The 17,123-nt window shown below is 39.2% G+C and overlaps 1 protein-coding gene across 5 annotated transcripts in view; it reads right to left on the bottom strand.

Moving 5' to 3' along the window:
• Positions 1–14,946: 14,946 nt before the first annotated feature.
• LOC124167949 (nephrin-like) overlaps positions 14,947–17,123 on the bottom strand; it is a 567,792-nt gene continuing 565,615 nt past the window's right edge. For 4 of the 5 annotated variants that reach the window (XM_046546015.1, XM_046546016.1, XM_046546017.1 and 1 more), the window contains one exon: positions 14,947–16,597. In XM_046546015.1, the coding sequence (XP_046401971.1) occupies positions 16,514–16,597 (84 nt within the window). In that variant the 3' untranslated portion in view covers positions 14,947–16,513. The remainder of the gene's footprint in view (positions 16,598–17,123) is intronic. The other variant, XR_006866796.1, reaches the window with a different exon arrangement.

The following is a 17,123-nucleotide window of genomic DNA, read 5'->3' as shown; positions in this document are numbered from 1 at the left end:
TCTGAAATATCGCTTTACATAAGATTGAAACAATTTCAATTGCGAAATTGCTGTGTACACATATAAAAAGCCCAAAATCAATGCACCTCGCCGGATACATTCCGAATATTCTCTCATTCTCAATATATTCTCTTTTTCGGGTTTATTGCACACTGATGATTGTTTAATGCTTCGATGACATAAGCCATTTCATTTTGCTAGATTTGTACCAGTACTTAAATTTTCAGAAAAAAATATCATTGTCAAAATGTCATTTAACTTTTTTATGCTATCATACAATGAGAAATTAAAATACTTTATTATTTATAAATTTTCGTATTAATCATATTATTCTTATCAATTATGCATAATATGAATATTAATCGGATTTCAAAAAATGTCCGCGGAGCAGTGCAATACGAGCCACCTTTTTAAATTATTTTGTAGTATGAATTTTATAAATCACACCACAGTGTACATTTGGGTTGACAACGTCAATTATACCTTATTGGTACCACCTGTAACTCGGGTCACTTTGTCCGTCTGCAACTTATGTCAACCCACATGGATGCGCAGTGTGTGGCAACAAATTTAGAGGCCAACTTGAGAATCCTCTTTTGTTATATCCGTGAGCCAGTTTCACCAACCCGGATAATCTACTTATCTCGGATAATTTTCTTGAAAAACCGAGATAATACAATAATCGCGTTTCACCAGCAACATTAACTTGGTTTTGGAGAATTATCTCGGTTAATACTTTTACTGACGATCGTTAGTCATTATCAATTGCTAATATACATAAAAAATAGACATCGCAGGCAGTAGGGTAGTTTCCTTCATCAAAGAAAACGAAAGGCATTGATTGAAGTTCGTTACCCACCATTAGGGTATTCATAATATACAACTTATTTGGTTTTAGAAATACCGGTTTAGACGAATGGCAATGATCAATTTTATTCTCATTTGAAAAAGGCCAGATTGGCGCCCATGCGATGCCACTCCACGTGACGTCACAGGGACCTAGTTTCTATAGGAGAAGATAGGAGTTTTACATCGTCTGAGATTACCAATGCATGCATGAGGCACAGAGCTCAGGGAAACATGTCTCAATAATCACTTATTAAAACTGGCTATGGTCGGAAAGTTTTCTTCGTTTGATAAGGTATTAATAATCCTTATTTAAGCAAAGCGCTACCAGCCAACAGGGTACTCGGCTACCTGCTAGCATCCTGCGTCGTATCAGCGCTCAAAGCCTCGCCCCAAGGTCACGTCACTTGTGGCAGCGGGAACCAGAAATACGTCTCACGGAGATTTCCCGGCATTCATACTTACCCGTCGCGTTTTCGCGCGCTTGAAATTTTTCACATTTCATTTAATCGCGAAAAATAGATATCGTCATTTAAAAATCTAAAAGCGTGAAATACATACTCCAGGCGTAATAATCTTTCTTTTTAGGCAATAAAAAAATAATAGAAAACCACCCTATTGTGATCTCCTCGGCAGCTATATCGCGGGTACTCGCAACAAGGGAAAATATTTCGGGTTAGGGGAGGAAGGAAATACGAATAACAAAACTTTGTACGCAGTCACGCTCACCGGTCCAAGTATATAAATACCAAAGATGAAGCTCGCCATAAAAAAATATTTGGCTTAGCCGGGATTCAAAACCGGTAATCCAGATCGCCGGACTGGCGAGCTAGCCAGTTACACCACGAAAACCTTGAAAATCTCGACAGAGCTGTAAAAGCAAGGATGGCTGAAGGAAATGTACGATGGGGGGAAAAAGATCCCAGCAAAAGTTGTGCCGCCACTATCACTCCGCGGAATAGTGTTTTTTTCCAGTGGGTCGCTATTCTTTGGTCAGTGAGGGAAATTCAACCAAGGCAAAAAATTTCCTTTCTTCGTCGTCCAAATACGCAACCGACTACTGAGTCTTTCGCAACCCAGAGCATAACTCGCGATGAACTCCGTTGAATAGAGACGCATTCGACGGCATCATGTCCGCACATTGGGAACGCACCTCTGAATTTTCCTTCGCATATCTCGAAGAAATGACACAAATCACTCAAGGCCATAACAAGCTTTCTCTTGAGGTAAACAAGATAGTCAACGAGCAGATTCGATGGGCCACGTATTTGAATGCAGTTCCTTTGAAGAAGTTTTAGCTTTCCTGGAAGGCCAGAAAGGCCTGGAAGGACAGAACTCGCTTTTCTTTGGACCGAGAAGGTTATGTTCCAATCCAGTGGCGCAGCGAGGGGGGGATTTTGGGGGATGAAACCCCCCCAGAGCTCAGAGAAATTTTTAGTTTAATCCATTTTACTTAATTGGATCAGTATTATTATAGCATAGTGTTAGAATTAATCAAATATCCCTCAGAAAGCCGTAAAACTCGCCATTTTGAACCATTACTCTTAATATTTTTCTGGAGGAGGGCCCTCGCAACTCCTGCATACCATGGCGGGTATGCAATACCCCCACACTATCAAGTATTACTTGCGCCTAAAACCCCCTACCTTTATTCTTAGCTGCGCCCCTGCTCCTATCTCGCTTTGAGGTGCCTTTGTCGGCAGACGAGTGGGGGAAAAGTAGTCCGCTTGTTGGAGGCAGACTTAAAGACAGGGGAAACGTAGCGAAGGATGAATAAAAATAGAAGTACCATGCACTACTGGGAGATACTCAACAGGGAGGGTAACGAGGCATTAAATATGGGAGAAGAGGGAGACCTAGGTGTACGACCGGAGATGTTGATACTAATATATTGCATCGAAGTGCTACTGAGATTTCGTATTTAATAGAAGTAGAGATATTGTTCAACGTGAAGTGTGAACTCATTAGAGTATGTTTTTCGTGCCTTGATCTTTCTGTCCACGTCAATTAAGATATTTTATTTGACCTTTAAATATTGTCAAAAGTAATTTGACAGCAATAAATGTCATGAATTGTTTTAATTTTGAAAAATTGGTTTCCTAAGCAATTGAAAAGAAAGTGATGCATCTAACTGGATTTTTTTGAGTTTTGGCGACTGGCTAGGAAAAATAAAATGTTTATTTTTTGACGATTTATGGAATTTACCAAATTTGTGTGTCGTCATATAAATTTGTGACTATCATGTGCCTATGCATTGAGAAATATTTGCAGTCGTAATCGTCGTACGTGTGCGTGGACGCGAGTTTCCTCAATGCATTACATCCACTTACCTTAATTCCAATAGGGCTTTTGCCCCTGAAGTTTGTGGGTGGGACACATAGATGTCCAATCAGTTACGTGGGACTCGTCTGAGTCTCCACATTAGGAACTGAAAAAGAAAATGCGCGTTCTTATTGATCCAGGTTCACAAGTAAGTTTCATTACCACGGCTGGCCCTCCAGGTTGAGAAAGCAACCTAATGCAAAGAACGTGCTTACAATCCCGTTACCACCACGAAGGCATTCACGACTTTAGTAATTTGTATGCCAAAGAGGCGAGGAACTAGTCACTAATGCCATAGTAATGAGACTCGGAGGCTTGGCATTAGGCTTAGATTCTTTTAACAATTGAGAATGGATATCTTTAAGAGTGACACGGAGAACATAATATTAGAGCCCCACTATATTTAAGGTAATTTGTTTTTCTCCTAACCATAAAGGGGTTTAATAAATGCCAGTCGTAATTTCGTTAGAGCATTTCCTTTTTATGTGTAAACGGCTTGTGTTCTAGCACTCCCTGCCACACGTGGAGGAGGGGGTGTTAGGGTTGAGGCGGCGGCTTGCAGTGTATTATGTAGATATAGAGACTATAGTCTTCCACCCTGGCGCAACCAGCGGAAATAGGGTGGTTTCCTATTATTTTTTTATTGCCTAATTTGAAATATTATTACGCCTGGAGTATGTATTTCACGCTTTTAGATTTTTAAATGACGATATCTATTTTTCGCGATTAAATGAAAAGTGAAAATTTTCAAGCACGCGAAAACGTGACAGGTAAGTATGAATGCCGGGAAAAACTCCGCGTGACGTCGTTCTGCTTCCCGCTGCCGTAAGTGAGGTGACCTTGGGGCGAGGCTCTGAGCGGTGATACGACGCAGGATGCTAGCAGGTAGCAGAGTACCCTGCTAGCTGGTAGCGCTTGGCTCAAATAAGAATTATTAATACCTTATCAAACGAAGAAAACTTTCCGACCTTACCCAGTTTTAATAGGTGATTATTAAGACATGTTTCCCTGAGCTCTGTGCCTCATGCAAGAATTGGTAACCGCAGATGATGTAAAACTCCTATCCTCTCGTGTAGAAACTAGGTCCCTGTGATGTCACGTGGAGTGGTATTGCATGGGCGCCAATCTGGCCTTTTTCAAATGAGGATAAAATTGACCCCTGCCAATTGTCTAAACCGGTATTTCTAAAACCAAATAATTTGTATATCATGAATACACCAATGGTGGGTAATGAATCGCAATCAATGCCTTTCGTTTTCTTTGATGAAGGAAACTACCCTATTATAAATTTAATTAAAATCCACTGTCTGAAGTTTTCTGGGATATATTCGGCCTCCTTCCAGATATTCAATATCATACTTACCGCAGAATTGGCCAAATATGTCATTCCACATCACTGCATCATGTGGAATGACATACATATTTCCAAAATTTCCATTAGGACCTTGACATGTACCCCATTGTGAGATATCCAATTTTATTTTTAGATTTATTATATTCTGCTTGTAAGTGGATGTCATGTGCTAATTCACTGTCGAGGTTAGAGTACTACCTCTTCGATGCCTGGGTCTGAGAGAGGGGGTACAACACATCCCACATTATTCTCTCTGTTTTGAAGCGCTTTGAAATGGAACTCCGCCCTCTCGTTATCTTTTGAAGCAGGTAGATTGCTCGGAATCTCTTCTACCTCCTAGAAATTTTCTAACAGTGCCCAAATCACGTTTGTCGTTCGTGGCATTACACTAATGAATGTTTGCACTCATGCGCAAATAATAACAGGCCGGTTTTATGGGACATATGGAGATACAGCGAAAATTGAAGGTCACTATAGTGAAATATATACTCTCATCAAAAACGTCATGTACTATTGATGATTTTTATATTTAATATTCTTCAGAGGATTGAGGTGGCAAATAACCTTTTGAACCATTGATGACTTCCTTTGTGGTCCTTCCATGGTCCATTCATGGCAAAACTTCTTCAAAACCCTATGGCTAATTTTCAAGTATTTTCTGAGAAATAGAGGCAAGAAATGAGCACTCTAGCCACCCACTCCGAAACACAATTTCATTGTGATGAAGACAAATCTAGCATAAACAGTGGTGAAATTTGAACAAGATGGAAAGAAAAAAATCCCCTTGATCAGAATTCGAACCACAAACTTTCAGGGGAAATCAGCAGATCGCTATGCCATTCTGGTACCTTGATTTCCTTGGCAATTAATTGAGTTATAATTAACTCTCACTCAGCCTTCAATCGTAAACACCCATTATTTTTGCCCAAGGAAGCTTATCTAACCGCATTGATTGTGGACGATTATAATTTGTATTTATTTGCATGCGAGACCCATGACATTGCAGTAGTTATTAGGATTTTAGTATTGGATTCAATTGGCTCGTTCCGTGGTTTAATAATAATAATAATAATAATAATAATAATAATAATAATAATAATTTATTTTGTCTAGAGACCTTACAGCAAAAGATATAAGACACGTCATGAAAGGAAAAAATGCATATGTATATATGTATATAATAGATTATAAATAATTGTATGATCACAGGATATTAATACTTAATTGGAGGAATCAAATAGGTATTCGTTAACAGAATAATAATTCTTCTCATGAAGAAAAGATTTTAACTTCCTTTTGAATGACTCCATTGACTGAATTGATTTCAAATGCGCAGGAAGTTTATTATAAATTCTGAGGCCCAGCTCGCGTGGGCCCAGCTTTGATCTGTTAGTCCTAATGGAATGATAATGAAGGTTATTACAATTCCTAGTTACATATTTGTGAACATCACAATTGAGCATAAACAAATCAAGATTATAACGTACAAAAATTAAAATTGATAATAAATATACACACGGGAGTGGAAGAATGTTAAGTGCTTTAAAAATAGGCTTGGAGGGAGCATCAAAAGGTTTTTTTGCAATGATTCTAATTGCACGTTTTTGTAATGTGAACACCTTGGAGGCATGAGGGGATGAGCCCCAAAAAATTATATTATACAAGTTTGACATCGAATTAGAAAATTCATTACTTGCACCAGATCAACGCCTTCTTGCAAGCTACCAAGAATGGGCGATTTACCTTCCTCAATGGTTGGTGGCTATGCACCCATATTCTTATACACAGGGGTTCATTTCAGAGGACAGTTTCTTGTTAAGGGATCCTTGAGGCAATCATCTAAATCAGTGAAGGCGTACCTGTGTTTGCTTGTATGTTTACCCTCTAAAGCATCACACATTTAGAACTAGTGTCGAATTAAACTTCAGATGCATTTATAGCTGCTCTAGAGCGCTTTATATCTCACTAGCAGGCCACCCGGTGTTGCTAGGTCGATCTCCGAAAAACGTGCATTTTCTGCAGGTAAAATTAAAAAAAATAATTTTGTTAATATAAAAAACCAAAATTGTATAATTATGGTTCATATATCATAAAATTTTACAACGTCAGTGGCAGAGATTGTAAGTAATCTAGCGGTGAATTAAATAGTGTCCTTAAATCAGTGGTGTCCGTGAATCAGAGACGTGCATAAAAAGAGGTTTCACTGTATAGTTATCGTTTCCGCAAATATAGCAGGGTGAAAATGTTTGTCTTGGGCAAGCATTGACTGCGGGGAATTGATCTTGTCGATTTACCTAAGGAATAGTTCCTATTCGAATATACGTGACTTATTTCCACTTTACTCAGTTACCAGCAACGTCCCATGTGTTGATATCACCGATGCCATTTCCCATTGCCTGTTTTAGGGGTCAGTCAGGGCCTCTATACTAAAATGGATTTAAAATTCTCTGCTTGAGTAAAGCCCCCTTGTACCAATACATTCCATTGTACCAATGTCATATCCTGAAGGAGGCGACAGAGGTCTAAAGCCCCCCACTTGGATATCCAATTTACTCAAGATAAAATGGTATTTTTTCGCAACCCCACTACTGCATGGAGCCCCCACTTAGTCCTCCCGTCCTTATCCTGGATCCCACGTGGCATTTGACCTCCTAACCTTTAATCCCCACCTCTTACCTCTTGGGAGATCTCTTGTCCTTGCTTCGACATGCAGAAAACAACCAAGATACCTGTATGTTGACGGCAGCCGCCGACAAGATATGAACTTTTCGGCCCGAGCTTGGCTTTTATCTTCGATTAACCCCTATCTTTTGAGCCTCCTTTGCTTTTTATTTTTTCTCTGGACAGACTTGTTATCCTTTTCTAATTTTTACTATGCAGTTACAGTGTGCTACAACTGCTGCAACACCTCATAAGGCAGTTTTACATGCTGCAGGTACCTGCACAATCTGACATGTGTACGAAGACGTACTCAAAATTGCAACACGTAAAGCAGTGAATTTTTTAGAACATATGCAGGAATGGGTGAACGTGAGGTGTCAAAATATTATGTTATTAATTCGCTCGTGCATGATCTGTTCTGATCTGTGACTTTTTGATATGAGAACAATGATCTGTTGCTTTTTGAGTTGACGCATACCTCCAGATCAACTGGTCATTATTGTGACGTATTACTAGATTAAACTCATGCTACCATCTCGGAATATCTAGAATATAAAGGGTGGAGAAAAAATATGTCATGTTCAGGGATGACGACTTACAAAAAATAATGGGGAGGCTCAAACCGGGGATCTTGCCCCGGAAATTTTATGGGTAGTGAGTTTTAAGCATTTTAGAGCAGTCATATGATCAAAAGTAGAACCCTGATAGCTCGATTCTCGATATCTGGACACTCCGGGAAAAATCGACAAACCTGACATATTTGTTCCTCACACCCTTAACGAATTTTTGACGGGGCTCGAGCCCCCTCAGGCCCCATGGAGTCGGCACCACTGGTCACGACATTTTAACATTTGATAGCTGATGCCAGTAGGTACGAAAATTACAAATTAAGTATAGGTTGAAAAAGCACCGTTTTTAAATTATGGGAACATTGAGCCAAGCGCTCCAATTGGCCGCGATTTTCAAATGCAGGAAAAGTATTCTTTGTATTCTTTGTCATGAGTTGTCCAGAGCATTCGACAACAGGGCGAACTGGTGGCCTATCGGAACGCTTGACTCAAAGTTTCTGTTGTTTAAAAATGCTGCGTTTTCGATCTAAAAATCAGTAATTTTCATTGCTACTGGCATCAAATATCCAGGGTTAAAATTTCATGACACAAATTTTCTCCCATCTGTAAAATAAAGTCGACCGCAGGCAACATTTTCCTGCATCTCAAAATTGATCTCTTAACTTTATAATTGTTTTCTTTGATAAATTTTTTAACATTTTAGACACAGGAAAATATTTAATAGAGTCTACTCTGCTTACGCTGAAAATTTTGAGACGACAGAAAAAATCAACACAAGTACCTAATCTGTCATTAAAAATTACAGCTGAGAGATAGGAGTGTGCTCTTAAGTGTGGTATTTGCCATTTTATTTGGGGACTTCCTTATTTCATTCGTTTAATGAAAGTAAAACTACCATTATTCCTTGCAGAATAAGATGGGTTCTTTATGAAATCAGTGGCTAATTGTTGAGGGGGGGAAAGGAGGAGAGGAGTTAGATGATATATCTACATCTCAGTCACCAGATAAGTTCCATGCCATCTGCCATAGTGGATCCCCCATAATTTCTGAGAAAATTGAAGTGATGGCAATCTTTTGGCCATCTTCAATGAAACTATTTATTTCATCACCTTAATAAACAATGATTAAAAATGATTGATGGATATCTATGCATCTAAAAGCCACTTATAATGTACATATATCAAACCCAAGACGGATTATCACTGGGAGTTATTGCATGCACAGCATAAAGTTATGAACTGCCTCCCCCTTAAACAATGATCATAATATGCCTCTATATGAAATGAGTGATTTTCAGTGCACACCTGTGACTAATATTTTAATGAAGCTATGCGTCTGGCCTTAAAAATGTTTTTGTGGTTCCAATACAGATCCAGGGGGTTTTTCTCTGCTGTAATGAGAAAGATTAAAATTTATAACATTTACCATTATGAGCAACTTCAGTGTTAGTAGGAGGTCCTCAACTGGTTGTCACATCTTGGATGTCCCTTCTCCTTTGCATTGACATTTTGATTGAACCTGCAAGGGCCCGACACCTAGCACCATGAATCTCAAAAAATTGCCAAGGAAATCAAGGTACCAGATTGGCGTAGTGATCTGCTGATTTCCCCTGAAAGCAGTGGCGGCACGTGCACATACGCATGTTAGCAGGTGCACACCCAAACATTAATAAATTATGTATAAAAGAAAACTATTCCTATACCACGAGATAGATAAAACTCCAGTCTACATATGAAGCTCCAAACGCCACAGCTATCACCGCTCTACAAATGTGCGATCCTGTGGCACATCGTGCTGGCCGCATTTTTGGTCTATGCGATCGCTTGAGGGTGCTCGGGTGGGACGAGGTAAGCGGGGGGAGGGGGGGTGCATGCAATGTTCAAATAGGTGCTTGGAGAGCAGACTCAACACGACGCAAGTGCGCACTCGCATATTAGGTGAGTAACTGGCAGGTAGTATAGCGGTGTAGCTGCCACCTACACTACCTGCGCTCAGGATCCTAGTGCATCAATGCATTCAGTGCCATTTAGAAGCTCATTCATTTGAACTTCATGCCCTTTTTCATCATCGTATATCTTCTCTGATGCACACCCTGGATATATAACCACCAGCTGCCACTGCCTGAAAGCCAAGTGATTGTGGTTCGAATTCTGGTCAAGGGGATTTTTTTTTCTTTCCATCTTGTTCAAGTTATCAAATCATTTGCCGGCCTCGGTGGCGGCGGGGTAACGTTCTCGCCTGCCAAACAAGAGGTCGCGGGTTCGAGTCCCGCCTGGGTAGGTTTCCCTGGTCCAGGGCTTTGTCGTTTGTGTACGTTTACTTGTTACACTTGTTGAACACCCCGGTGTAAAATGGCCAATAAGAGCTGTATCCGGTGGTTTGAGAATAAAATAAAAATAAATAAAATAAATAAAAATTACACCACTGTTCATGCTAGACTTGTCTTCATCACAATGAAATTGTGTTTTGGAGCGGGTGGCTAGAGTGCTCATTTCTTGCCTCTATTTCTCAGAAAATACTTGAAAATTAGCCATAGGGTTTTGAAGAAGTTTTGTCATGAATGGACCATGGAAAGACCACAAAGGAAGTTAACGATGACTCACCTTAATCCTCTGAAGAATATTAAATATAAAAATCATCAATAGTATATGACGTTTTTGATGAGATTACATATATATTTCACTAAATGTGATGGAGGAACATCATGGGCTCTTCCATCATAATGATAGTTATGTTTTTATAAAACATCCTCGATTACGGGATAGTGGGAGGTTGGCTGTTGATGTACAATACTAGTTCATGAACCTATTTGAATAATTCTTCAACCAATGCAGGTGTAGCACGGTTGTAAAGGATTTTTGCAATATCATGTGAGACATGTTGTGAACCTTAAATAATTGCTTTTATTGCTATGTGATGCATGCAATTTCCACTTGGTAAAATTTTAACTCATTGAGAGTTTGTGAGTCCCTCATTCTTGAAATTATCTCCCTCCCTGGAGGGTTGATGAGATTCCCTGAAGCAGTTGGATCGAGTACCCCAGGGTGGGTGTGGCGGGCGTTCAAATCGTAGCGTGCCACTGCCGGAAGGCAGCACCACCTGGAGGGAGACAGGCGGAAGGCCCTTGGCGCCAGCAGGGTAACGGACCCTGGGGATTTGGAGCCCTGGCACGGAGAGTAGCGTCCCGACAGTTTGAGGAGAGAGACCTGCCGATCCCGCGACCGTGATTTCAACCCGCGAACATCCGAACGAAACAATCGCACGTGTGCCTGTAATTTTATCCCGCAAATAAATGGATTAATTCATTATTTATAGAGGGCGTAGTTATTTTGCCGCCTGCCAAGATAACCCTTAAGGACCTCTAAAGTGAGCTTGCAGGGTTACACTCCTAAGGGCCGGGAACGAAGTCAGAGACTTGGACGCCAACACTTCTCAGAAAGGGTGGGGGAGGAAGGAAAGAAGCGCTGCCAATATAAGACTCCAGGTTAGGGATAGGGATGGAAGCATTGGGTAGGGAGAAACCCACGCTGTCATTGAGGCTGTGCAGCCTATCATAAGCGAAACCAAGCTTTGCTGTTCCTACAGAAATGAAATAATATTCTATAATTAAGAATACTCCACAGATATTTATGTAGACATTCCTGTAGGCAACAGAAACGAGGACCCAGGGTGGCCTCATGGAGTCCTCGTCTGGCACACTCCTGAGGGTCTGCCAGATCTGTAAGTCTGAGACTTTTCACCCACACACCTCATGAGGGGAAGGACAGAGGAAGGATAAGGGGTAGGAGGCGCTGCCCTGATGAGAGCTAGACAACGGCTATAGGGAGAGGATAGAGATGCAAGTAGGAAAGGGAAATCCCAATACCATCATTAAGGCAGCATGGGCCACCGCTAGCAAAACCATAATTTAATGTTTTTTGCAGAAAGGAAAGATTTTTCTGAGGAGAAGTAAAACTCTACGATATTCTGTAGATATTCCCTCAGGCAGTCGGTGGTCCAACAACTTTAAATTTCTTGATTCAATTGCAGAACTCATTCTGTGTGAAAACCCACCACCAATAAGTATAACTTGCTGAGTGTCACATGTCTGAAAATTTCTCTATACCATTGAAATTTACTCGGAACCTTGTCCATGACAGTCCAGTTGTAATTTATTTTCAAGTATTGAAGCAGCTGATTCTTCTCACCTCCAAAATCAGGTTGATAAAAAACCTTTGACATGAAATGCGCTTCTCTAGAAAAGACTGAAAGAAGAAAAATGGTTCATTACAATCACCAGTTTGGGGAAGGCATAAACTCAGTGGAAAACAATGGCTCAGGTATATGTTGTCAGTTATGGAGGAAGCAGAGGTTTACCAAAAAAAAGGTTAAATGGAGAAAAGACCATTTGGTAGAAATAACCAGTTCAACCTACTGATCAGGTGCACCTAAGTCGCAACTGTTTTTGTTTTTTAGAATTGTGAACCAGTTAACCCTCTCCTTCCTAAATAGCCCGAAACCGGCCGTAAACATTTCCCCGTCATGCACGAAGTTTAAATACCCATTTGCCCCACTGGTAGACCTATTTTTCTCCGCGATGAGGAACTGACGCAGGTTACTTCAATTAACTTACAATAACTTGAAAGATATTTAAGTGTTTTATTTTAAAATTTGTATACGTTTTAAGAATATATTGACTTATTGAAAGAAGTTTGCCTTACCTTATATTGAATTTAATTCCCTCCTTCAACTCCATTTCCTTGGTGATATTGATGATAACATCCTAATTTGCAAAGAGGTAAATCGCATCTGATGCATTTCCATGACGTTTCTATGCTCCGACCAGTAGAAGTTTTTCTTTTCTTTGAGTTGCGATAGGCTCACACTTTTTTTCTCCCCACGATCTTTACAAGAGAGTGTTGCTGTCTCTGTGAAAATGTGCCCATCGTAAGGATTCTTTTACGTTCGACTACTGTACGGGAGGAGAATTTCCCTATCATCTGCCTGTAAAGTGCTAAGTGGAAATTTCTACTCTATCCTCTTTGAAGGCTAAGTTTTTTGGATATTTTAATTCCTCAGGCCATTCTTCACAAGATGACCTTTTAGTAGCACATGCGTATGTATTAATCGTAAGTAGTAATGTCATGAGCGTCACACTTGAAAAAAAGCTATCAAAGTAAACGTGATGATTTTCCCTAAATAGTTTTTCATTAAATTCATTAAAACTTGCGTCCCAAGAAACATTTCAGGATTTCTTATATCTTTTTTCCTAGGTACACATTTCCCTGCAGAACGTAGCCATGGGAGCTTGCTAAAACCCAAACTTTAAATCCCCACTTTGTTGGCTTTCCTTGGATGTATTGTTTTATGTACCTTGTATGTGTATGTGCTTGTATGTGTCAACACTTAATTCCCTACCTGGTTTATACTTTTGCTGAAAAGTTTCCATTACATCAAGAACCGGCCTAATTTTATGCAATACATCAAAACCCTCCTCTCCCTGTTTTTGCCTGAGTTATATCACTAATATGGAAATATTTTGAAATCTTTTAGTATCTTCCAAAGGTCATACAGCCACGAACAATTGAGATGTCAATATCTTGGCTATGCCAGTAATCCCTGCTTTCAGGCAAATCGAATATTCCCATGTATAATTCAAGCACCCCAATGTGTGCCACCATTTCATCGCACGTAACATCTACCCAGTGTTTGTCAGCATTTCCTGAGGAATGTTGAAGATGTTCTGCATATTTGTTTGTGTTATTGACAATGTTGTAAAAAAAATCTTTGCCCCCTAGCATATATTTCAGGAAGGAAAATTCATTATCACCTTTCGCCAAATTATGAATAGGCCCTCTCTCTCTTCTTTGAACTCCGACGGTTCTTCAAAAATCAGGGTGTCCCTCCAAGAGTTATGCTCCTGAATATCACCTTTTAAATCACTCGCACTGGGGTCACGTCATCCTTTAGTTCTACTTCACTTGATTTGTCACTATCACTATATCCTTCTTCTCCATTCAAACAACTAGAACTATCTGAATCACTCGAAAATTCACTTCTTCTGCAATAGCATCCTCACTTAAAGAAGCCATGGTCAGGACTGAGGAGCCTTAGGTTTCTTTTCATATTAGCTGAGCTTCGCCTACTTGCCATATGAGATAGGAAAAGTGTGAGAGTGCGTGTGACCACCCACAAACAGAACTGAGGGGAATTAATTTTCTTTTCATTTGAGCTGAGCTTTGCCTCCTTGCCATGTGAGATAGGAAAAGCGTGAGCTTGTGTGTGACCACACAGAAAGAAATATCGCCATTAGATGTGACAGTCACTCTAAATAACACAGGGCAGGCCTAGGGTTTTCGTATCACACCATTTTAAAACTGGCCCTCGTAAAAATCCCATCGTAATAGCTTAAAAATCTTCTCTCACTACTTCTCAGTTAATGTGCCACGCTGGAACAAAGCACCTTATTGTCTCGGGATTTTAGCTCATGATGACGACGTTCTGCTTCTTCTTAATGAAACGAGAGATAGGAAGGATGCTTGTGCTAGCAAAGATAAACACTCTCAAGATAAAACAGATGCCTATGAAGCTCAAAAGGCTGCCCCAAACATAGCAGGGCAGGCCGGGCGGATTCGGCTGGTTTATGAAGGAGCGACTTAAATGGCGGCGGCCGGTTTCGGCCCGGTTAGGACGGAGCGGAGAATGAGGCATTTAAACTTCAATAGGGAGAGGGTTAAGGATTTCCTAAAGTGTGCAGCCCTACATTTACTCATACATTTAACTTATGAATAACATAAATGATCACTTTGTCTAAATTGTTGGATACCTACTTTCATTCAAAAAAGGTCAGCTCAGTTCGAAAAAGGTATGTGAACAAGTGGAATTCAGAAGCCAAATCAGCTGTCTTAATCATTAAATAACATTAGACGCAATTTATTTAATATTCTTCCACAAAAATGAATGAAATAAAGACCACATGATGATGGCAATTCAAAGACTAGTCTACTGAATGATGGAAGATGAAAGACTAAAAATTATCCCCATAGTGATGTCAAATTTTAAGTGCGGTGTAGGTATCACTGATAATTGGTAATCCATGGTACTCAAAATAGAGTATTCATCATGCTCGGAGGGTAGAGTCTCATGAAATGGGTATATGAGACTCTAGATAAATACATGAGATAAGGCTAGAGATAAAGTAGGTATGCATGAAACTTAAATCACAAATACCAATTAGATTTATTCTCTTTGCTCTGTTATATACAGAAGCAATTACAGCATTATAGTGACTGACATCTTTGATTTTTTTACAACCATAAGTAGAAATTATTAATGAAATTCTCAAATGCACAACCAGGCATTTTTTATTTTTAAAATAAGGAATGCCTGAGTCTATTTATTGTAGCCAAAGGTAAATTTGGCGATGTTATGCAATATATATGCCAGTACATACATATATATACTGCACACTTTTTGCATATTTAATACAAAAGACTATTATACTGTAGAAATTGTATTATTTAAATTACAGCATATGACAAATATGCGTACAAATTCCTTATAGACTAGTATTTGGAGTAATAATACAAATGAAATCCTATAGTGAATTATGTACTTCAGTTTTAAAAAACTAAGCAACACATACCGAACAAAATTGTTTGAAGATGCAAAAGTTAACTTTTAGTCCTATTTACATCACCATCAACAATTCAGCACTGATAAATTTCAATGCAACAGAGTCCTTCGAGTATTTTAATAGTAACACCATGAAAGTATTTGACAGTTGTATAATTCAGCAAATTTTTGATTTTGCTTGAGTGAGAATATTCCCTGGGCAGGTGTATTTAAAAATATACTTTGCAAACAGGAAACATAGCAGCGAATTCCCAGTCACCAAGAGACATTTGTTCATCACTGCATATCTTCTTCACTGTTGGTCATGAACGTTCATAGTTATATTATGCTATGGGCATTCAACATAATCCTTGGAACTAAATAAATGTCTTAGTACTCACTGTACTAGATATTGCAAAAACATTTCATTGAAATGCAGTGATAGCCAGTAAAATTCTTGCATCTCCACCCAGCCGATGTACACCATTTTTCTCTACCATACACCTCAGTAGCATTATTATTAATAATTATTTAAAAATAATGCCTTATTCTGGCTAGGAGGATGCTCATAATACCAACAACTCAACGCAATTACTCTACCAGATTCATTTTCAAGTACATGTCTCAAAAAATGTCAACAATAATATTTGTAAGGGTAATAATGCACAATATCTTGTTCAGATAATCACATGAACAACACCACACCTTGCAAACACATTGAGACACTTAACAGTTAGCTTTGACGTTGAAAATAACATGACAGTATCTCAAACATGCCATACTATCATTACAAACTTCATCACCAAAGATTTCAGCACAAATCTTGAGAAAAATAATGACATACTTCCTGAAATTCCACATTAAAATCATACAGAGTGACCCAGCATTTAGATGACACGTTCTTGCATGCCCAAATGGGGAACTGAAGCTGATGCCTTGAAGAATTTCATGAGAATTATCGTCATTCACAACTAGGAAGTATAAGACCTGCCAAACTGTATCAGTTACACCGGTGGAAGCGGCAAGCACAGTCTTGCGAACAATTTGATTGTTCAACAATATGACATTACCACAGTTTCAAGATGCAATAGCATTTTTATCTTTATTCCAACATCTGAGTGACTATCCTAACACTCACACCCAATATTTGCTTCCCTTTTCAAGGTTATCAAAATCTTGTTGCACTAACCACTCTTTGGCCTGGCTGATAACTTCCTCGGCACTGGTCTTGTGGTAAAACAGGCACAGGAATCTATGAAAGAGAAAAAAAATAACATCAAATCACAAATTTTTGAGCATACATGATGATGAAATTTGTGCAATAAGATATAGGAAAATGAAGAAAGGCAAATAAAATTGAAGATAACCATCAGTACAAAAAACTGATCCCATATATAGCATTATTACAATAATGAGGTCACACCTTCCCCATAGAGGCCCAGTGACAAACGGTATGCAATGAGACAAATTCCCTACCACTGACTTGTCATGCATTTCCAGTGGCTTGAATCATTCTCAATACAAAGACATACACAGTTCATGTAGGCATCTGTGTACAGTGCAAAACATGTGTAGCCACTTCCACTTGGGTTGTCCATTTCACAGTTTGTGTTTTGCTAGGGAACTTAACTGCAGGAAAATTTAAAACTACTATAGCAAACGTATAAAATTGGAGTTAGAATAATAATCAAAATCAACTACCTTACAGGAAATAGATATCAGTGAATAGAAGATTATATAAAAAAAACTAAAATTCAAACACTAAAGATGGTAGTCAT

Source organism: Ischnura elegans, chromosome 11, assembly GCF_921293095.1.
Source record: "Ischnura elegans chromosome 11, ioIscEleg1.1, whole genome shotgun sequence".
Taxonomy (NCBI): Eukaryota; Metazoa; Arthropoda; class Insecta; order Odonata; family Coenagrionidae; genus Ischnura; species Ischnura elegans.
The sequence above is the reverse complement of the archived record's forward strand: the minus strand, read 5'-3'. Positions and strand labels throughout refer to the sequence as shown.